Consider the following 23,704-nt stretch of genomic DNA (forward strand, 5'->3'; position numbering starts at 1 on the left):
AAAATGTGTTTGACCAGATACAATGCTATTTTACAGTAAACTAATTGACAACATACTTTCAGCATGCTTATAGGGAAGGACATTCAACATGCACGGACGGCACTGGCACAAATGACTGATGATTTGCAAAGAGAAATGGATGATGAAAAGATTGTGGTAGCTGTTTTGACATTATCGATCATAGTATGCTGCTGGAAAAACATATGTGTTATGGATTTACACCCCCTGCTATAATGTGGATAAAGAGTTACCTGTCTAACAGAACACAGAGGGTGTTCTTTAATGGAAGCCTCTCCAACATATAATCCCGATCCCAATCTTTACTAATGACATGCCACTGGCTTTGCCAATGTGTCTGTGTTTGCGGATGACTCAACACTATATATGTCAGCTACTACAGTGAGTGAAATTACTGCAGCACTTAACAAAGAGTTCTATAATGGGTGGCAAGAAATAAGTTAGTCCTAAATATTTCAAAAACTAAAAGCGTCGTACTTGGGACAAATCATTCACTAAACCCTAAACCTCAACTAAATATTGTAAAGAATAATGTAGAAATTGAGCAAGTTGTGGAGAATAAACTGCTTGGAGTAACCCTGGATTGTAAACTATCATGGTCAAAACATTGATGCAACAGCAGCTAACATTGGGAGAAGTCTGTCCACAATAAAGCACTGCTTTGCCTTCTTAACAGCACGATCAACAAGGCAGGTCCTACAGGCCTTAAAAATACACCTTATGAAACAGCGGAGTCTGTGAAGAGACACAGAAAGGCACAAACAGACGCACATACTCATTCCAAACCATCTCAATTTGGTTGAGGTCAGGGGATTGTGGAGGCCAGGTCATCTGATGCAACACTCCATCACTCTCCTTCTTGATAAAATAGCCCTTATACAGTCTGGAGGTGTGTTGGATCATTGTCCTGTTGAAAAACAAATGGTAGTCCAACTAAGCCCAAACCAGAATGATGGCGTATCGCTGAGGAATGCTGGGGTAGCCATGCTGGTTAAGTGTGCCTTGAATTCTAAATAAATCACAGACAGTGTCACCAGAAAAGCACCCCCACACCATAACACCTCATTTTCCATGCTTTACACATGCAAAGATCATCCGTTCACCCAAAAGAGAAGGTGGTTGGAACCAAAAATCTCAAATTTGGACTCCAGGCAAAAGTACACATTTCCAACAGTCTATTGTCCATTGCTCGTGTTTCTTGGCCCAAGCAAGTATCTTCTTCTTATTGGTGTCCTTTCGTAGTGGATTCAGTGCAGCAATTCGACCATGAAGGCCTGATTCACACAGTCTCCTCTGAACAATTGATGTTGAGATGTGGCTGTTACTTGAATTCTGTGAAACATTTATTTGTGCTGCAATTTCTGAGGCTGGTAACTCTAATGAACTTATCCTCTGCAGCAGAGGTAACTCTGGGTCTTCCATTCCTGTGGCGGGCGTCATGAGAGCCAATATCTTCATAGCTCTTGATAGTTTTACGACTGCACTTGAAGAAACTTTCAAAGTTCTGGAAATGTTCCATATTGACTGACCTTCATGTCTTCAAGTAATGAGGGACTGTTGTTTATCTTTGCTTATTTGAGCTGTTCTTGCCATAATATGGACTTGGTCGGCTATCTTCTGTATACCCCCCTACCTTGTCACAACACAACTGATAGGCTCAAACGCATTAAGAAGAAAATAAATTCCACAAATTATCAACCTTTAAAAAGACACACCTGTTAATTGAAATGCATTCCAGGTGACGACCTCATGAAACTGGTTGAGAGAATGTGAAGAGTGAGCAAAGCTGTCATTAAGGCAAAGGGTGGCTATTTGAAGAATCTCCAAAATAAAATATATTTCCATTTCTTTAACACTTTTTGGTTACTACATGACTCCATATGGGGCGGCAGGGTAGCCTAGTGGTTAGAGCGTTACATTTACATTACATTTAAGTCATTTGGCAGACGCTCTTATCCAGAGCGACTTACAAATTGGTGAATTCACCTTATGACATCCAGTGGAACAGCCACTTTACAATAGTGCATCTAAATCATTTAAGGGGGGGTGAGAAGGATTACTTTATCCTATCCTAGGTATTCCTTAAAGAGGTGGGGTTTCAGGTGTCTCCGGAAGGTGGTGATTGACTCCGCTGTCCTGGCGTCGTGAGGGAGTTTGTTCCACCATTGGGGGGCCAGAGCAGCGAACAGTTTTGACTGGGCTGAGCGGGAACTGTACTTCCTCAGTGGTAGGGAGGCGAGCAGGCCAGAGGTGGATGAACGCAGTGCCCTTGTTTGGGTGTAGGGCCTGATCAGAGCCTGGAGGTACTGCGGTGCCGTTCCCCTCACAGCTCCGTAGGCAAGCACCATGGTCTTGTAGCGGATGCGAGCTTCAACTGGAAGCCAGTGGAGAGAGCGGAGGAGCGGGGTGATGTGAGAGAACTTGGGAAGGTTGAACACCAGACGGGCTGCGGCGTTCTGGATGAGTTGTAGGGGTTTAATGGCACAGGCAGGGAGCCCAGCCAACAGCGAGTTGCAGTAATCCAGACGGGAGATGACAAGTGCCTGGATAGGACCTGCGCCGCTTCCTGTGTGAGGCAGGGTCGTACTCTGCGGATGTTGTAGAGCATGAACCTACAGGAACGGGCCACCGCCTTGATGTTAGTTGAGAACGACATGGTGTTGTCCAGGATCACACCAAGGTTCTTAGCGCTCTGGGAGGAGGACACAATGGAGTTGTCAACCGTGATGGCGAGATCATGGAACGGGCAGTCCTTCCCCGGGAGGAAGAGCAGCTCCGTCTTGCCGAGGTTCAGCTTGAGGTGGTGATCCGTCATCCACACTGATATGTCTGCCAGACATGCAGAGATGCGATTCGCCACCTGGTCATCAGAAGGGGGAAAGGAGAAGATTAATTGTGTGTCGTCTGCATAGCAATGATAGGAGAGACCATGTGAGGTTATGACAGAGCCAAGTGACTTGGTGTATAGCGAGAATAGGAGAGGGCCTAGAACAGAGCCCTGGGGGACACCAGTGGTGAGAGCGCGTGGTGAGGAGACAGATTCTCGCCACGCCACCTGGTAGGAGCGACCTGTCAGGTAGGACGCAATCCAAGCGTGGGCCGCGCCGGAGATGCCCAACTCGGAGAGGGTGGAGAGGAGGATCTGATGGTTCACAGTATCGAAGGCAGCCGATAGGTCTAGAAGGATGAGAGCAGAGGAGAGAGAGTTAGCTTTCGCAGTGCGGAGCGCCTCCGTGATACAGAGAAGAGCAGTCTCAGTTGAATGACTAGTCTTGAAACCTGACTGATTTGGATCAAGAAGGTCATTCTGAGAGAGATAGCGGGAGAGCTGGCCAAGGACGGCACGTTCAAGAGACATAACCAACCCATAAAGTAAAACGTAACATCCATATATGGCCAGCTATGTAAACTTTAACATTGATTTATCCTGCAATAGATGTGGTTAAATTGGGAACATGTATACGTGTCTTGTTCTAATGCCTCTAAAGGTGAATGTAATCTAAAAGTAACTGGATGTAATCAGATTACGTTACTGAGTTCGGGTAATATAAAAGTTACGTTACTGATTACTATTTGGACAGGTAACTAGTAACGGATTATATTTATTAAGTAACCTACCTGACCTGGTGTTGGACTAGTAACCGGAAGGTTGCGAGTTCAAACCCCCGAGCTGACAAGGTACAAATCTGTCATTCTGCCCCTGAACAGGCAGTTAACCCACTGTTCCAAGGCCATCATTGAAAATAAGAATTTGTTCTTAACTGACTTGCCTGGTTAAATAAAGGTAAATTTTTTAAAAATGAGTCGGTGTTCTAAAACTTTTGAGCGATATTGTAAGGGAGTATAAGGTGTACACAGTAATCTGTAAAATATTTGTTGTTTAAAGTTTGGGCTCTCTAGTGGCGCAGCGGTCTAAGGTACTGTATCTCAGTGCAAAAGGTGTCACTTGTTCAAAACCAGTCTGATTCACATCTGGCCATAATTGGGAGTCCGATAGGACTGTGCACAATTGGCCTAGTGTTGCTTGGGTAGGCTGTCATTGTACATAAGAATTTGTTCTTAAACCTCAAGTAACTCCCCATCCCGGGAACGTAATCATCAACTGACACGAATTAGCATAACGCAACGGACATAAATATTCCTATTCATGAAAATCACAAGTGAAATATATTAAGACACAGCTTAGCCTTTTGTTAATCACCCTGTCATCTCAGATTTTCAAAATATGCTTTACAGCCAAAGCTAGACAAGCATTTGTGTAAGTTTATCGATAGCCTAGCATAGCATTTTGTCCAGCTAGCAGCAGGTAACTTGGTCACAGAAATCAGAAAAGCAATCAAGTTAAATCGTTTACCTTTGATGAGCTTCGGATGTTTTCACTCACAAGACTCCCAGTTAGATAGCCAATGTTCCTTTTTTCCAAAAATATTATTTTTGTATGCGAAATAGCTCCGTTTGTTCTTCACGTTTGGCTGAGAAATCGTCCGGAAATTGCAGTCACGAAAACGCCGAAAAATATTCAAAATTAGCTCCATAATATCGACAGGAACATGGCAAATGTTGTTTATAATCAATCCTCAAGGTGTTTTTCAAATATCTATTCGATAATATATCCACCGGGACAATTGGTTTTTCAGTAGGACCGATTGGAATAATGGCTACCTCTGTATTTTACGCGAGAATCACTGAGAGCCAACAGGTGACCACTTGCGCAATATAGCCGCTTACGGGTATTCTTCAACATAAATGCGTAAAACTACGTCACAATGCTGTAGACACCTTGGGGAATACGGAGAAGCGAGGTTGGAGCGAGCGGTCGCATCTACACTTCGGTCCGCAGGTAGTATAACTTTTCATTACATTTCGTTATAGTACAACGGTTTGATTTGTCTAATCTTAGCAATTTCTTCTTAGCCAGCTACATAGCCGTCTTTGTATCAACGACAATTGCATAATTATCGTATTTCGTCGTCCTAACGTATCTGCCCAGCAGCTAGCTAAGCAGCTAGCTAACATCCACTGTCCACTAGCACTGTAGAAACTATTACACTCAACTGAACGACTCGATTAGCGTAGTGTCAGCTAGCTACATAGTTGTCTTCGCTGTCTTCGTATCCAAGATAATTGTGCAGTTTAGAGTGTGTAGACTTAGAGTGATTATCTTAATTTACCGAGGTTAGCTAGCCAGCTATTTGTCGTCCTTAACGTAGGAAATGCTGCTAGCTAGCTAGCCAACAGCTAGCCAACCTCTACCGAATTGAACTCCAACTACCCGGTCAACATTCCGCGTCGCTCCACAGGTAGTATCACATTTTCATTTCACTTCATTACAGTACAACGGTTTGATTTGTTTGATCGTAGCTAGCCAGCTACATAGCCGTCTTTGTATCTAAGACAATTGTGTAGTCTAGAGCGATTTTCTAGGTTAGCTGGCCAGCTATTGTCGTTCTTCTAACGTAGCTAGCCAGCTAGCCCCCGAATAGCAGCACTGTAGTAACTATTACAGTACAACGGTTTGTTTTGTTTGATCGTAGCTAGCTAGCTACATAGCCGTCTTTGTATCTAAGACAATTGTGTAGCCTAGAGCGATTTTCTAGGTTAGCTGGCCAGCTATTGTCATTCTTTTAACGTAGCTAGCCAGCTAGCCCCCGAATAGCAGCACTGTAGTAACTATTACAGTACAACGGTTTGTTTTGTTTGATCGTAGCTAGCTAGCTACATAGCCGTCTTTGTATCTAAGACAATTGTGTAGCCTAGAGCGATTTTCTAGGTTAGCTAGCCAGCTATTGTCGTTCTTTTAAACTAACGTAACGCAATCAACCTGCTAGCTAGCCAGCTAGCCCCCGAATAGCAGCACTGTAGAAACTATTACACTCGACGGAACGACTTGATTAGTGTAGTGTCAACATCGCAGCCACTACCAGCTAGCCTACTCCAGCAGTACTGTATCATTTCAATCATTTTAGTCAATAAGATTCTTGCTACGTAAGCTTAACTTTCTGAACATATCGAGACGTGTAGTCCACTTGTCATTCCAATCTCCTTTGCATTAGCGTAGCCTCTTCTGTACCCTGTTAACTATGTGTCTATCTATCCCTGTTCTCTCCTCTCTGCACAGACCATACAAACGCTCCACACCGCGTGGCCGCGGCCACCCTAATCTGGTGGTCCCAGCGCGCACGACCCACGTGGAGTTCCTGGTCTCCGGTAGCCTCTGGAACTGCCGATCTGCGGCCAACAAGGCAGAGTTCATCTCAGCCTATGCCTCCCTCCAGTCCCTCGACTTCCTGGCACTGACGGAAACATGGATCACCACAGATAACACTGCTACTCCTACTGCTCTCTCTTCGTCCGCCCACGTGTTCTCGCACACCCCGAGAGCTTCTGGTCAGCGGGGTGGTGGCACCGGGATCCTCATCTCTCCCAAGTGGTCATTCTCTCTCTCCCCTTACCCATCTATCTATCGCCTCCTTTGAATTCCATGCTGTCACAGTTACCAGCCCTTTCAAGCTTAACATTCTTATCATTTATCGCCCTCCAGGTTCCCTCGGAGAGTTCATCAATGAGCTTGATGCCTTGATAAGCTCCTTTCCTGAGGACGGCTCACCTCTCACAGTCCTGGGCGACTTTAACCTCCCCACGTCTACCTTTGACTCATTCCTCTCTGCCTCCTTCATTCCACTCCTCTCCTCTTTTGACCTCACCCTCTCACCTTCCCCCTACTCACAAGGCAGGCAATACGCTCGACCTCATCTTTACTAGATGCTGTTCTTCCACTAACCTCACTGCAACTCCCCTCCAAGTCTCCGACCACTACCTTGTATCCTTTTCCCTCTCGCTCTCATCCAACACTTCCCACACTGCCCCTACTCGGATGGTATCGCGCCGTCCCAACCTTCGCTCTCTCTCCCCCGCTACTCTTTCCTCTTCCATCCTATCATCTCTTCCCTCTGCTCATACCTTCTCCAACCTTTCTCCTGATTCTGCCTCCTCAACCCTCCTCTCTTCCCTTTCTGCATCCTTTGACTCTCTATGTCCCCTATCCTCCAGGCCGGCTCGGTCCTCCCCTCCCGCTCCGTGGCTCGATGACTCATTGCGAGCTCACAGAACAGAGCTCCGGGCAGCCGAGCGGAAATGGAGGAAAACTCGCCTCCCTGCGGACCTGGCATCCTTTCACTCCCTCCTCTCTACATTTTCCTCCTCTGTCTCTGCTGCTAAAGCCACTTTCTACCACTCTAAATTCCAAGCATCTGCCTCTAACCCTAGGAAGCTCTTTGCCACCTTCTCCTCCCTCCTGAATCCTCCTCCCCCTCCCCCCCCCTCCTCCCTCTCTGCAGATGACTTCGTCAACCATTTTGAAAAGAAGGTCGACGACATCCGATCCTCGTTTGCTAAGTCAAACGACACCGCTGGTTCTGCTCACACTGCCCTACCCTGTGCTCTGACCTCTTTCTCCCCTCTCTCTCCAGATGAAATCTCGCTTCTTGTGACGGCCGGCCGCCCAACAACCTGCCCGCTCGACCCTATCCCCTCCTCTCTTCTCCAGACCATTTCCGGGGACCTTCTCCCTTACCTCACCTCGCTCATCAACTCATCCCTGACCGCTGGCTACGTCCCTTCCGTCTTCAAGAGAGCGAGAGTTGCACCCCTTCTGAAAAAACCTACACTCGATCCCTCCGATGTCAACAACTACAGACCAGTATCCCTTCTTTCTTTTCTCTCCAAAACTCTTGAACGTGCCGTCCTTGGCCAGCTCTCCCGCTATCTCTCTCAGAATGACCTTCTTGATCCAAATCAGTCAGGTTTCAAGACTAGTCATTCAACTGAGACTGCTCTTCTCTGCATCACGGAGGCGCTCCGCACTGCTAAAGCTAACTCTCTCTCCTCTGCTCTCATCCTTCTAGACCTATCGGCTGCCTTCGATACTGTGAACCATCAGATCCTCCTCTCCACCCTCTCCGAGTTGGGCATCTCCGGCGCGGCCCACGCTTGGATTGCGTCCTACCTGACAGGTCGCTCCTACCAGGTGGCGTGGCGAGAATCTGTCTCCTCGCCACGCGCTCTCACCACTGGTGTCCCCCAGGGCTCTGTTCTAGGCCCTCTCCTATTCTCGCTATACACCAAGTCACTTGGCTCTGTCATAACCTCACATGGTCTCTCCTATCATTGCTATGCAGACGACACACAATTAATCTTCTCCTTTCCCCCTTCTGATGACCAGGTGGCGAATCGCATCTCTGCATGTCTGGCAGACATATCAGTGTGGATGACGGATCACCACCTCAAGCTGAACCTCGGCAAGACGGAGCTGCTCTTCCTCCCGGGGAAGGACTGCCCGTTCCATGATCTCGCCATCACGGTTGACAACTCCATTGTGTCCTCCTCCCAGAGCGCTAAGAACCTTGGCGTGATCCTGGACAACACCCTGTCGTTCTCAACCAACATCATGGCGGTGGCCCGTTCCTGTAGGTTCATGCTCTACAACATCCGCAGAGTACGACCCTGCCTCACACAGGAAGCGGCGCAGGTCCTAATCCAGGCACTTGTCATCTCCCGTCTGGATTACTGCAACTCGCTGTTGGCTGGGCTCCCTGCCTGTGCCATTAAACCCCTACAACTCATCCAGAACGCCGCAGCCCGTCTGGTGTTCAACCTTCCCAAGTTCTCTCACGTCACCCCGCTCCTCCGCTCTCTCCACTGGCTTCCAGTTGAAGCTCGCAACCTCCAGGCTCTGATCAGGCCCTACACCCAAGCAAGGGCACTGCGTTCATCCACCTCTGGCCTGCTCGCCTCCCTACCATTGAGGAAGCACAGTTCCCGCTCAGCCCAGTCAAAACTGTTCGCTGCTCTGGCCCCCCAATGGTGGAACAAACTCCCTCACGACGCCAGGACAGCGGAGTCAATCACCACCTTCCGGAGACACCTGAAACCCCACCTCTTCAAGGAATACCTAGGATAGGATAAGTAATCCTTCACCACCACCCCCCCCCTTAATGATTTAGATGCACTATTGTAAAGTGGCTGTTCCACTGGATGTCAGAAGGTGAATTCACCAATTTGTAAGTCGCTCTGGATAAGAGCGTCTGCTAAATGACTTAAATGCTAAATGACTTAAATGTAATCTGGTTGATAGCCCATTCACTGCTCAATAGGGACGCATCGAAACGCAGAGCTTTCAAAAGATGAGTCACTTCCGGATTGGATTTTTCTCAGGCTTTCGCCTGCAATATCAGTTCTGTTATACTCATAGACAATATTTTTACAGTTTTGGAAACTTTAGAGTGTTTTCTATCCTAAGCTGTCAATTATATGCATATTCTAGCATCTTGTCCTGACAAAATATCCCGTTTACTATGGGAACATTATTTTTCCAAAAATGAAAATACTGCCCCCTAGTCACAAGGTTTTAACTGGTTTCCTACTTAAATAAAGCCAAACCAACAAATAATAATAACATAGGGAGAGTTTTTTTTCTGATAAGTGACACTTCATGGCCATGGTACTCCTTGATGTACCTTTATCAATCAATCAATAAAATGTATTTATTATAAAAACCCTTTTTTTAATTGCTTTCTAAAATCCTAGCCACAAGATTAGAGGACTTACTGCCACTAATTGTGAAAGGAGACCAAGCTGGCTTCATTAGGGGCCGTAAGTCATGCAACAATGTTAGGCGGCTTCTTAATGTAATTCAAGCCTACCAACAAAGTGCTGTGGATGGTCTTGTGCTCTCCCTAGATGCTGAGAAAGCATTTGATCGTGTGGAGTGGTCTTACCTATTATTTGCTCTAAATAAATTTGGTCTGGGGGACAACTTTATAAAATGGGTGAAAGTTTTATATGATGACCCTCAGGCTGCTGTCCTTACAAATGGGCTAAGGTCAAATAGCTTCTCTATACACAGAGGTACCAGACAGGGCTGTCCTTTATCCCCCCTCCTCTTTGCACTCGTTATGGAACCACTTGCCGAGGCCATCAGGGTAACGCCTGCTATACAGGGGCTGCTCATTGGTGATGTTCGCCATAAAATAAGCTTGTATGCTGATGATGTCCTGATATTCATCTCTAGTCCCGAGACTTCAATTACATCTCTTATTAATATTATTGAATTATTCAGCGAATTCTCAGGCTATAAGATTTACCTTACTAAGTCAGAGGCTATGCCACTTGGTAGCCTACACTCGGTACCTAATACTTCTCCCCCCTTCCCTTTTAAATGGTCTCCCTCAGGTTTCATGTATCTGGGGATATTTGTAACTCCAAAATTCCAGCTAATGTACAAAGCCAATTTTGTTCCCTTGTTTGATACAATAAGACAGGATCTGGAGCGCTGGAACTCTCTCCCGGTTTCTTGGTTGGGTAGAATATCCCTTTTGAAAATGAACATCTTACCTAGGCTACTTTACCCAATCCAAATGATCCCAGTATTACTCTCCAATACAGTAATAAAGGATGTAAATGGATGGCTAAGTTCCTTTATATGGAGTAAACGCAAGCCAAGACTTAAGATGGCAATATTGCAGCTGCCAAGTTCTATGGGCGGCTTGGACCTGCCCAATATCAGGTTCTATCAATGGTGTGCCCACCTTTGTTATATTTCTGACTGGATCACAAATGATGATTCCTCTATTTGGTTAGACATTGAGACTTCTCTTTCAAAATACCCCTTACAGGATCTTTTATTCTTCAGAAGTTTCAAGTCTGTAAAAGATCACTGCAATAATCCCGTTACACTTAACACACTCAAAGTATGGAGGTCAGTTCAACGCTTCCTGGGAAGGTCCAAACTAACCTCTGCTCTTACCCCAATTCTTAATAACCCAGATTTCAGTCCAGGATTGCTGGATGCTGGTTTTAACTTATGGCTTAATAAGGGCATACGCAGGCTAAATGAGTTATTTGCTGATAAGATTTTGTTGTCATTTGAGCAGATGGTCAAGAAATATCGACTCCCAAAGCAGGACTTTTTCCGCTTCCTACAAGTAAGACATTATATTCTGAAGAGCCCCACCTTAATTGGTAACCCTGATATGTCTGTCATTGAAAAAATGCTTTTTCTCCCACAAAGGAAAATGTCTGTAAGTCTGTTCTATGATACTTTAAGCTCATTTTCTGCTGTCAACACACAGAGGGTGAAACAAGTGTGGGAGAAAGAATTGTCTGTTACTATTGACGAAGAGACGTGGGAGGACATTTGGAGATATGCAAAAACAATATCTATATGTAACCGTACTAGAGCAATCCAATTAAGAATAATACACAGATTGCATATATCCCCAAATCGCAGACATGCTTTTAGCCCCACTTCCTCTTCCCCTCAGTGTCTTAAATGCAAAACTGATACAGGCACCCTAACACATTGTTTATGGTCATGTACCAAAATACAAAGATACTGGTCTGGTGTTCTGCAAGAAATTGAAAAGATCCTAGGGGTTGATCTAGAGCTGGACCCAGTTTCTTTATTGTTAGGTCTCCCTAGTAAGCATGTTACTTCTGTGGGTAAAAGGAGGCTTTACAACATCCTTACCTTCGCAGCGAGGAAAAACATCCTTTTACAGTGGATTAGTGATAAGGTCCCTTCTATTAACGATTGGCATAAGATACTATTTGAATGGGTGCCCCTGGAATATCTGACATGTACATTGCATTCTAAAACAGACCAGTTCTACAAAGTATGGGAACCTTATCTAAATTACCTAGAACCTAATGTATCAGCTATTATGCTGCAAGGATTCACTTAGAATGGCGGGGATCTATGTATTTTAGAACTACACTGTACATTCCAAGTGTGGAACCTAACCTCTTGGTTTAAACTGAGCTTTTTTGTTTAATTTCTGTTTGTAAGTTGGTTTAAAATGTATGCATTGAGAGAGGCAATGATGGTGATTTGTTTTTGTTCTGTGTGCCTTGTCTCTGTTGTTGTATCTCTTAATTTGGGTGAAAACTGTGAAATTCCACTAAAAATACTATTACAATGTCACAAAGTGGAATACAGAACCGAGTTTGGGAAATCCTGGTCTGGAATAACTAGATATCGGAACTCCAAGGCCGTCCTCCATGCAATGTAAGGCTTTGCTTTCCATAGGGATTGCACTACTGGTCATTCCCACAGTGCATGTAGGACAATTCCTGTTTCTCCCTTACATTGCTAACACACATCATCTTGTGAAAAACGAATTCTATGTAACCTAAGGTGAGTAAAATAAAATCTCTGAAAAACTTTCAACTCCATACTTTTTACCTTGGCTTCTCTTTGTCCAATATTTGAAATAATATACAGCAAAGTACAATGCCTAATTTGAGCCAATCAACACCAAAAAATTAACTGTTTGCAATGTAAAAATTTGAATAAAGCAATCAGAGTTAATTCAAGACGACTCCTCTGCAGTTCTCCTGGCTGCCCCCTAAAAAAACGTAATTTCAGTGCATGATATTTTAACATTGATTTGTGATGGGCTGTTCCAGGTGTATGGTTTGCACAACATTGTATGTAGCCCATATAGACCAACACGTGGCTATTGCTGTGGTGAGAGAAGCACGCCTGTATATTTCACAGAACTAGAATGAGATGCACTTTTGTATTATCTTTCTCCCTCTCTCTACTCTGATAGACATGCGCCTGCAACTCTCATCTCTCCAGCATTGCACTTCATAATACATTTCCTTAAAGGCTCATAGCCACAGGAAGGTTGCTGAAGATTCCACAGCACCCCTGATAAATTCAAATACATTTTCCAAAGTCATAGAATGACTGCTGTCTGTTCAGAAATAAATGAAATAACTCAGAATACTACACCGGGAGTAGGCCTATAATTTAACTACAGTCGCTGGAAAACACAGGTTGGAAAGCAAATGAATCCCGCTGAGAAGAGAAGACTAATCTGTCTTTAGGCTACCATGTTATCAACTTCCAAATAAACGCATAGACCGAACAGCATTGAGAGATTCGAGCAGGAGCACATCGCTGGAGCTGCGCATCATTGGGTGAGTTAGTCAAACTGGAAAGCTTTAGGACTATAATTTCCTCATACAGTGCCTTGTAAAAGGCAAAAGTGCCTTGCAAAAGTATTCATCCCCATTGGCAGTTTTCCTATTTTGTTGCATTACAACCTGTCATTGAAATTGATTTTTATTTGGATTTCATGTCATGGACATACAGAAAATAGTCAAAATTGGTGAATTGAAATGAAAAAGGTAACTTGTTTAAAAAAAAAAAAAAAAAAAAAAAATGAAAAGTGGTAGATGCATACTGTATGTATTCACCACCTTTGCTATGAAGCCCCTAAATACGATCTGGTGCAAACAATTACCTTCAGAAGTCACATAATTTGTTCTTAAAAAGTCCACCTGTGTGCAATCTAAGTGTCACGTGATCTGTCACATGATCTCTGTATATATACAGCTGTTCAGAAAGGCTCCAGTGTCTGCAAAACCACTAAGCATGGGGCACCACCAAGCAAGGGGCACCACCAAGCAAGCGACACCACCAAGCAAGGGGCACCACCAAGCAAGCATGGGGCACCACCAAGCATGGGGCACCACCAAGCAAGGGGCACCACCAAGCAAGGGGCACCACCAAGCAAGGGGCACCACCAAGCAAGCGACACCACCAAGCAAGCGACACCACCAAGCAAGGGGCACCACTAAGCATGGGGCACCACCAAGCATGGGGCACCACCAAGCAAGCGACACCACCAAGCAAGCGACACCACCAAGCAAGGGGCACCACCAAGCAAGCGACACCACCAAGCAAGCGACACCACCAAGCAAGCGACACCATGAAGACCAAGGAGCTCTCCAAACCGTTCAGGGACAAAGTTGTGGAGAAGTACAGATCAGGGTGGCTTTACAAAAAAATATTAGAAACTTTGAACATCCCAGGGAGGACCATTAAATTCTTTATTAAAAAATGGAAAGAATATGGCACCACAACAAACCTGCCAAGAGAGGGCCACCAACTAAAAATCACAGACCAGACAAGGAGGGCATTAATCAGAGAGGCAACAAAGAGACCAAAGATAACCCTGAAGGAGCTGCAAAGCTCCACAGTGGAGATTCTCTATAGGACCACTTTAACACGCGAAAGGACCCCGGTTTGAAACCGGGCAGAAAATGTGCTTTCACTCACAAGCAAAAATTACCATAGTTGTAATAGAGATTTTTTTCATAAATGCCTTATTTTAGAAATTTGAATTACTTTGGGAATTCGAATCTGTAAAATTCATTGTACTCCTTGCTGACAATTCAAGCAGCAGTTTCTGTAGTACAGTGGTTATCATGTACGCTTAACACGCAAAAGTTCCCGGTTTATTCCTGGGTGGAAACAGTGCTCTTTGACTCATGCAATAATTTCCATAATTGTAACAGAGAATTATTTTTGTCATAAATACCTTACTTTGGGAATTCGAATTTATGCAATGAATATCTGTAAAATTCGGTTTACTCCTTGATGACAGTTCTTGCAGCAGTTTCTGTCGTGTAGTGGTTATCACGTTCTCTTAATTAACACGCGAAAGGACCCCGTTTCGAAAAAGGGCGGAAACAGTGCTCATTGTCACATGCAATAATTACTGTGGATGTTATAGAGAATTAATTTTCATAAATGCCTCATTTTAGAATGAACTATTTTTAGAACTATTTTTCTGTAGTTCAGTGGTTATCACGTACGCTTAACACGTGAACGTTCCCCGGTTTCATCCTGTGTGGAAACAACGCTCATTAACACATGCAATAATTTCTATAATTGTAACAGAGAATTATTTTTGTCATAAATGCCTTACTCTGGAAATTCGAAGTCATGCAATGAATATCTGTAAAATCAGTTTACTGCTTGCTGACAGTTCTTGCAGCAGTTTCTGTAGTGTAGTGGTTATCATGTACGCTTAACACACAAACGTTCCCCGGTTTCATCCTGGGTGGAAACAGCGCTCATTGACTCATGCAATAATTTCCATAATTGTAAAGGATAATTATTTTTGTCATAAATGCCTTACTTTGGAAATTTGAAGTCATGCAATGAATATCTGTAAAATTCAGTTTACTGCTTGCTGATAGTTCTTGCAGCAGTTTCTGTAGTGTAGTGTTTATCACATTAGCTTCACACGCGAAAGGTCCCCGGTTTGAAACCGGGCAGTACTTTTACTCACAACAAAAAATTACCATAGTTGTAATAGATTTTTTTCTCATAAATGCCTTATTTTAGAAATTTGAATTCATGCAATGAAAATCTGTAAAATTCATTGTACTCCTTGCTGACAATTCAAGCAGCAGTTTCTGTAGTACAGTGGTTATCATGTACGCTTAACGCGAAACGTCCCTGGGTGAAAACAGTGCACTTTGTCGCATGCAATAATTACCGTAGTTGTAATAGAGATTTCCTTTCATAAATTGGTTATTTTAGACATTTTAATTCATGCAATGAATATCTATAAAATTCGGTTTACTCCTTGCTGATAGTTCTAGCAGCAGTTTCTGTAGTGTAGTGGTTATGACATACTCTTAACACGCAAACGTTCCCCGGTTTCATCCTGGATGGAAACAGTGCTCTTTGACACACAAAAATTACCATATTTGTAACAGAATTAATTTTGTCATAAATGCCTTCCTTTGGAAATTTGAATGTATTTGAGGAAGTAGCTGGGTAGCATGGCAGAGTGGTTCAAGGCACTGGATTTAGGCTCAAGTCTCTCTTGAGGAATGGCTTTGTATCACAATGCTGCCATCTTTGATGTTGTCATTGTTCGTGCAAGGCTTCAGTGTGAGTATCTCTTTAGTCAATCCATACTTCTCAAATCAAATCAAATATATTCATATAGCCCTTCGTACATCAGCTGATATACTGATATACTGATATACTTCTGCATCGTTTCGATATTCTTACAAGGGAAATAAGAAATGTTGTGTGTAGTCGACCCCACGAGTGCAGAACACATTGAATTAGCACTACATTGCCTTAACTACTCTGTCCTGTGCTTTTGCGGTGGCCCCTCCCACCAGCTGGCCGAGGTCCACTATTCTGAGCTTGTTAAAGTGCTCTACAAATATGCTCTTCAGACATAGCAGCAAAAACAAATGATCTGTTGACACAGGAAGAAAAAGCAACATGATATAAGCAATGAAATGAAAAGGGAAAAAAGAAGAGGTTGAAATTAATGGGAGCTTAGCAAGCCTAGGTAACAGATGAGAAAGTGTGACTTTGAGGAAGGGGCTGGGTAGCGTGGCAGAGTGGTCTAAGGCACTGGATTTAGGCTCAAGTCTCTATGGAGGAATGGCTTTGTATCACAATGCTGCCATCTTCAATGTTGTCATTGTCCGTGCAGCTTTTCTCTTTAGTCAATCCATACTTCTGCAGCGTTTCGATATTCGTACAAGGGAAACAAGAAATGTTGTGTGCAGTCAAACCCACGAGTGCAGAACACATTGAATTAGCATTACATTGCCTTAACTACCTCGTCCTGTGCTATAGTGTCGGCCCTCCTACCAGTTGGTCGAGATCCACCTTTCTGAACTTGTTAAAGGGCACTACAAATGTGCTCTTCAGACAAAGCAGCAAAATGTCATCATTTTCGTGATTGTCAAAATGAATTAAAGTTATTGCAAATGTACGAGGCTGTTTCTCAGTCTGAGAACCTTCTAGAGCCACAACTCACTGTGCACTATCGACTTCAGCTCTAGAACAGGTTTCTAAGGTTTCAAAGCTCTAGGTCTGATGGTTCTTTGATTGTTTCGAATGAAGGTAACTATTGCAGGCTCTGTTTGTCTGTAAGCCCCACACTGTCACTGTGTGTGTGTTTTTCTTGGAAATCTGATGGGAGAAATGACTGATTTACAGTTCACGAGGGTTGACTAATCACACACATAAAGTTTTGGAAAGATCTGACCTTTTTAACCCTTCGAAACAGGAAGCTGAAAGTAAACACATTTAAAGTCTTTAAACTCAGGACTGACTGACTTTGCAAATACTTAGTATGTCAGCTACCCTTCCCCTAAACATAAACTTAACCCTTTTAGCTATCCCTAACCTTAACCCTTTAACTTCTTCAATATAGGGGATGCTCTTTTAATTTTTGGATAAAAAACGTTCCCGTTTTAAACAAGATATTTTGTCTCGAATATGCATATAATTGACAGCTTTGGAAAGAAAACACTCTGACATTTCCAAAACTGCAAAGATATTGTCTGTGAGTGCCACAGAACTAATGCTACAGGCGAAACCAAGATGAAATTTCATACAGGAAATGCCCCAGATTTTGAATGCGCTGTGTTCCAATGTCTCCTTATATGGCTGTGAATGCGCCAGGAATGAGCCTACACTTTCTGTCGTTTCCCCAAGGTGTCTGCAGCATTGTGACGTATTTGTAGGCATATCATTGGAAGATTGACCATAAGAGACTACATTTACCAGGTGTCCGCTTGGTGTCCTCCGTCAAAATTATTGAGCAATCTCCAGCTGCGTCCACTTTTCCATTTGGTTCAGAGGAGAAAGGCAACTGACACGAATGATTTATCATCGAATAGATATGTGAAAAACACCTTGAGGATTGATTCTAAACAACGTTTGCCATGTTTCTGTCGATATTATGGAGTTAATTTGGAAAAAAGTTTGGCGTTGTAATGACTGAATTTTCGGGGTTTTTTCTTAGCCAAACGTGATGAACAAAACGAAGTGATTTCTCCTACACAAATAATATTTTTGGAAAAACTGAACATCTGCTATCTAACTGAGAGTCTCCTCATTGAAAACATCCGAAGTTCTTCAAAGGTAAATGATTTTATTTGAATGCTTTTCTTGTTTTTGTGAAAATGTTGCCTGCTGAATGCTAGGCTTAATGCTATGCAAGCTATCAATACTCTTAGACACATGCTTGTGTAGCTATGGTTGAAAAGCATATTTTGAAAATCTGAGATGACAGTGTTGTTAACAAAAGGCTAAGCTTGTGAGCCAATATATTTATTTCATTTCATTTGCGATTTTCATGAAGAGTTAACGTTGCGTTATGCTAATGAGCTTGATGCTATGATTACGCTCCCGGATACGGGATTGCTCGACGCTAGAGGTTAAGCTAACCCTTCCCCTTTAAACTCCCAACCTTAACCCAAACCCCTAGCCTAGCTAATGCCAACCAGGTAGCTAACACTACCCATCTAGCTAGAATTTGTAGCATATCATACGTTTCACAAATTCTTAACATATAATACGTGGACCAAATTTGTAACATATTGTAAGTTTTGCAGATTTGGAACATAATACAAATTGTAACATATCTTACAAAATGGGTGATGGACAACCAGAAAGTAAGACATACCATAAGAAAGGTAACATATCATACTAACTGGAGTGTCTCGGATTTACATACAGAATACATACAGACTTGCCTAGTTAAATAAAGGTTAATAGAAAATTTAAAAAACTAATAATACAAAATGCTCTGAGACCAGGTTGGTCTGCCCCCAGAACAAAATCTAGTAGATTGCCAGCATGCATGCAAAATTTGGTTCTGGGTTCTGAGACTACTGAGCTATACATGGGTTGCCCGTTTCATCACAATATTGTTTTGAACGTTCGTTTTAGGACTGCCAGCTGAACATTTACTCAATACATCCTCAATAGGCACTGATGAAGATTTGGTCTAAAGTGCATTTAATGGCATAAAAACGCGATGCAATTTCTAAAGGCGGCAACTTATTAGCAGCAAAACCTCGTGTCTTCATTTTGATGTCTCCAGATTGACTTTAGTTGTAGTGTAACGTTAGCTAGCTAGCTAAGAGATTAAGTGGAGACCACAACATTTTTTCTTACAAACATTGCTAGCTAATGACAACATCTGTCTAAAGTAAATTCACACCAAATCTAATGTAAAAATGCCCAGTAATGTCTAGTCTATTTATATAGGAAATTGTTTATTTACCTGGTAGCAGCTAAGCATCACGTCCACAGACGTCTCGTGGCAGAGGTGAGACGCATAGTGGGTCACCCTGCCAGCCACATGCTGACAGAGAGAATACATGTTAAGGCCAAATGGAAAAAGTGAAGAAAAGACTAATCTAATACTATTTCAGTAGTATTTACTTCTTACCTGGATCCAAGTGTTGGACTGCACTTTGGTAGCACAGTAGGGGATGCCCTCAGGACTAAGCCTGGCTGTCTCCTTGGAGATGGCCCACACCAGTTGAGTCTCCAGGCCTCTCACCCTACTCACGTGGTGCATCCTCACCACCACCTGCTGTTGAGATAAACAACAAGACAACATCAACAAAACCACTTCAGAAATGGCTGTAACACATTTCCATCAAGATCAAATGACTGACAATGTAGATTGGGATTAGCTAGTTACAAAGACACATACCTGGGATCCCCCACGCATGTAGGTGATGATGGGGCTGATGAACTGGAAAGTTCTCCAAGCTTTAACCACCGGACCGGCATTGTTCTGCACATTACAATACATTCATGTTGGAAACAGTAAACATTGTAACCGTGATGTGACTGTGTGTGTGTGTGTGGGGGTCCATGTTTGTGTCTGTACTCTGAGGTGTGTTTGAATATGAATGAGCAGCAGTGTTGTGATGTGTCCTATTCCGTCCTTCCAGAGGGATCTTTCTTGGCCTCATCACAGTGGCTGGGTGTTTGGAAGGAGGGGACACCACCACGGGACAGACCCCACAGTCATCGCTAGAAATCGAACTTCAGACTCCCTCCAAAACCACTGAACCCCTCAACACACAAAGAGATTACGGTGCACACCCTTAGAGGAAGTCGGAACAGGATAACTCCCTCCAAACTCACAAAGACACAGAGGAGGAGGAACTATCCAACACCCAGTGAGAGAGAACAAGTCAGAAAGAGGAGGTGGAAGAGGCGTTAGATAGAGGAGGAGGTTACCCCAGAGGCCATTCCTCCTGTTCATGTGAGCAAGAAAGAGCAGAATGCTTCTGATCAGCCAAATGGCAGGTAGAGGGAGAGGTCATAGTGATTCACACCAACAGAGAAAGACAACCCACACAACCTCTTGGATGAGATGAACCACACAGAGGTAGAGGCAGAGGGCCTTCAGGGCTCGCCAGTCAGCCTGCCTGCTCTGATCCTCAAGTCAATTGTATTTAAATTCATGTTCATTGAAGATTTTTATTCAAGAATTGACAAGTCCCATTTATTTAATGATCATTTTTCACTGTCTTCAACCCTCAAGAACCAGGGTGAGTCTGGGTCACCCTTTTCCTGGGCAAACACAACTTGCATATCATCATAGACTAGGCCGAAACGTTAAACTTTTAACCTTGCCTGAATAAAACAATGCATTTTTTTATAGTGAGCAAGAGTTGCGCTATTTCCTTTTCTATGATGATTCAAATTTTTGGTTGCACTTCAACTCAACATTGGTTGAGCGCCCTTCTGTTTTTTTGTTGTCAAATAATACATTTGTTTTTAAATGTACAAGTAAATTATTAAAAGCATTAAAATTGGGATGTTTCCCACTTATTTACACAACCTACTCCACACTTGCAAAGTGAAAGTTTATAGAAAAGTTCTGAAATTAAGTAGTAAACAGAAGAAAAGCAGAATTGAGTCCAATTATAATTTTATAATTTAATGGTCTATGGTTCAATCCCATTTCTGAAGGTCTGATGAATAATTAATATTGTTCCTCCTCTTCCTTGTGGCAGGCGCAGCAGCACACTGCCCTCCAAAGCCTGCAAAATAATCGCCGGACTGCCCCTTTCCTAGCTCTGCATGGAACATCCAGTGTCACGTCCTTGGTGACGTGTGGGGTGACATCCGAGATGACCACAGCAACATCCCCTGGAAAGGGAAAAAAAGAGGAACAGAATGTAAACAAATGCAAACCGTAGCTTCTTAACACTGGCCAGTTGAAAGGTTCTACTAAGATGTCATGACAAACGGCACCTGTCAGAGTGCTCTCTAAGTGTTACTCACCTGCTTGGATGTCAGCTGGCAGAGTGGCGGAGACGGCCATTGTGAGAGTCCTTTCTTCAGGTGTGATGTCCACAACCTCCAAGAGGGAAGAGATGGGCTCTGCCTCTGTATTAGGGGTGATGTCCACCACATTCAGGTGGGAAGAAGCCGGGTCTGCCTCTGTGTTAGAGGTGATGTCCACAACATTCAGGTGGGAAGAAGCCGGGTCTGCCTCTGTGTTAGAGGTGATGTCCACAACATTCAGGTGGGAAGAAGCCGGGTCTGCCTCTGTGTTAGAGGTGATGTCCACCACATTCAGGTGGGAAGAAGCCGGGTCTGCCTCTGTGTTAGAGGTGATGTCCACCACATTCAGGTGGGAAGAAGCCGGGTCTGCCTCTGTGTTAGAGGTGATGTCCACAACATTCAGGTGGAAAGAAGGCGGATCTGCCTCCGTGTTACTGGTGATGTCTTCAACATTCAGGTGGAAAGAAGCCGGATCTGCCTCTGTGTTAGGGGTGATGTCCACAACCTCCAGGTGGGAAGAATCCTGATCTGCCTCTCTGTTAGGGGTGATGTCCACAACCTCCAGGTGGGAAGAAGCTGGGTCTGTGTTATGGGTGACAACAACAATCCTGATGAGCTCTACTACTACAAGGCACCAAGATGTCATCAGAGCAGGTGTCTGTCAGAGTGCTCTCTATCATTGCTACTCACCTGCTTGGATGTCAGCTGGTAGTGTGGTGGAAACAGCCACCGCGAGGACAGGGGGGACTGGTAGGGTGTCTGCAGGGGGCTGGAAGCAGCTCTGCACCTCGTCCGCCACAAAGGCACAGACAGAGCTCATATAAAAAGGGCTCTGCAGGTCATCGGTGGAGAAGGACTGACTGATTCTCCCGAGGATCGACTGCACAGAGTCAAAAGCAGCAGCCCGGGAGAAAGGGATGTGAGGGGAAGGGTCCTTTAACATGCAGGATAGCTTCTCCACTACGGCCGCCACCATGCCCACGGCCATCCCGCTTATTAGGATTGGGTGCTCTGAATGGCCTTCCTCTGGCTGAAGCCACAGGGCCAGGAGGAGCCTGGGCACCACCTCCACCACCACCTGAGATGGGCTGAGCAGGTTGCTATGGGGCTCATTGGACTGCTCGCCCAGAATGCTCCTCACAGCTCTTTCCACGATGCTGTGGACCTTAGGATCGCTGAAATCAACAAAAAGGAGAAGACAAAGCTAAACGATGTGCAATGTGCTCACAGAGAACACTGTCTTAGTCTGTTTCTGCATAGTTCCAGATGTGTAGATAAATGGATCAAGTCATATGCAGGGCAGTACATGGAACTCACATGTCAGCTGGCGAGGTGGGGTGCATGGAGCGGCGGAGCTTGCAGAAAGCCTCATGCTCTATGTTCATCATTTTTAGGCAAGTGTTTACTTCCCAGGCCTGCAGTATGAAACAGGAAGTCCCATTAGTCTAATTTCACAACAGATCTATTCTGCTGTGCTAACTCGTTGTTGAAAGGCCAGTAAAGAGCTCACTAACTTGTAGTATGTCTCTAACTCTCATTCTCTTACCAGCCGAGCGAGGTTGTTTCCTTCCTGCAGGGTTTCCTTCCACACCCTTCAAATAAAACACAGAGTAATTCAAGTGTCCTGGCTTCTGATTTTTCTGTTGTTTATTTTACCCACACCTCCTGGAGTGCTGCTGGTGGCAGGGAATGGCAGTGAAGGTGAGTGCTGACATGGTACTCACCTCTCCCTAAGGGATTTTTTGCCCTGAGACACCAGCCAGTTGCTCATGTGCTCCGTGGTGACATGGGGCGGGACCTGGCCTTGACTCTGGAGCAGCAGATAGTGGACCATGAGCTTCTTCTGCAAGATGAGGTAAGGTGTGAGACCGTGCCACGAAATACCATATAATGTGCTTTCAGAAGGGCCTCACGCAACATTTCACAACTGCTCATGCCTCACAATTTGCAAGTGATATTAAGAACTCTTATGATCACCTTCTCTAAACTGTCTTGAAATACAACTCTCTTTCTGTTGTTTATGTTTTTGTGGGATGAATCTTACCTGTTTATTGTAATATGTTTCCTCCCAGCAGGCCTGCAGAGTCTGAAAATAAAGGCTGCTTCTACAGAATTCCTTTGAAGATAATGAAAATAATGATGCTTTGTTATGCACATTATGCACCGGCATTTACAGTATGCTAAAATTAATTTCTCCTAAGATTACCTTTGTGGGACCATAAGTGAACTCCGGAATGCACCAGACCCTATCCATGGTAAGATGGGGAAGAAATGCAGCGCTATAGATATACGGGATGCTCTAGAGATAACAGGAATGACTTAAAGTCGCGAATGATCAATGACTGTGGAGTCGTCCAATATGCTGCACTTAGAATTGAGTTGTAGGCGATGTTTGGCGCAAAATAGAATGTTTACATTCTATTGCCATGGAGAAATGGAATGTGTAGAACCTGTATAAATGGGTAAGCTTCTATGTCTTTATTTCGTGAAAGATTAAACTCTTTATTATGTCATAATGTGTATATGAGGATGTTGGAGCCCGTCCCGATTCATAACGCGATTATCCAGGTGCATGTTGCTTCAACCAACTAATCCAACCGTGGTTTACAAGTTAAATACATTGTTTATATATGCCAATACAAATCTATCGACCACATCCATTTAAAGCAATGATTGTCAATTGAAAATGTGGTTGTTATGTTCTCCTGTTTTGCGCCTTGAGAGTCCTCTTAATCACATTATTACAAT

The 23,704-nt window shown here is 43.9% G+C and overlaps 1 protein-coding gene across 1 annotated transcript; it reads right to left on the bottom strand.

Moving 5' to 3' along the window:
- Positions 1–19,902: 19,902 nt before the first annotated feature.
- On the bottom strand, positions 19,903–22,821 carry LOC135529591 (uncharacterized). Its single transcript, XM_064958251.1, has 6 exons — positions 22,681–22,821; positions 22,503–22,548; positions 22,274–22,371; positions 21,647–22,131; positions 20,954–21,538; positions 19,903–20,818 (listed from the first exon to the last, which is right to left on the bottom strand). Exons 1-6 carry the CDS (start codon positions 22,788–22,790, stop codon positions 20,652–20,654), a joined length of 1,491 nt encoding a protein of 496 aa, XP_064814323.1. The 5' UTR covers positions 22,791–22,821; the 3' UTR covers positions 19,903–20,651.
- Between the last annotated feature and the right edge of the window lie 883 nt (positions 22,822–23,704).

This window comes from Oncorhynchus masou, unplaced genomic scaffold (genome assembly GCF_036934945.1).
Source record: "Oncorhynchus masou masou isolate Uvic2021 unplaced genomic scaffold, UVic_Omas_1.1 unplaced_scaffold_1189, whole genome shotgun sequence".
Taxonomy (NCBI): Eukaryota; Metazoa; Chordata; class Actinopteri; order Salmoniformes; family Salmonidae; genus Oncorhynchus; species Oncorhynchus masou.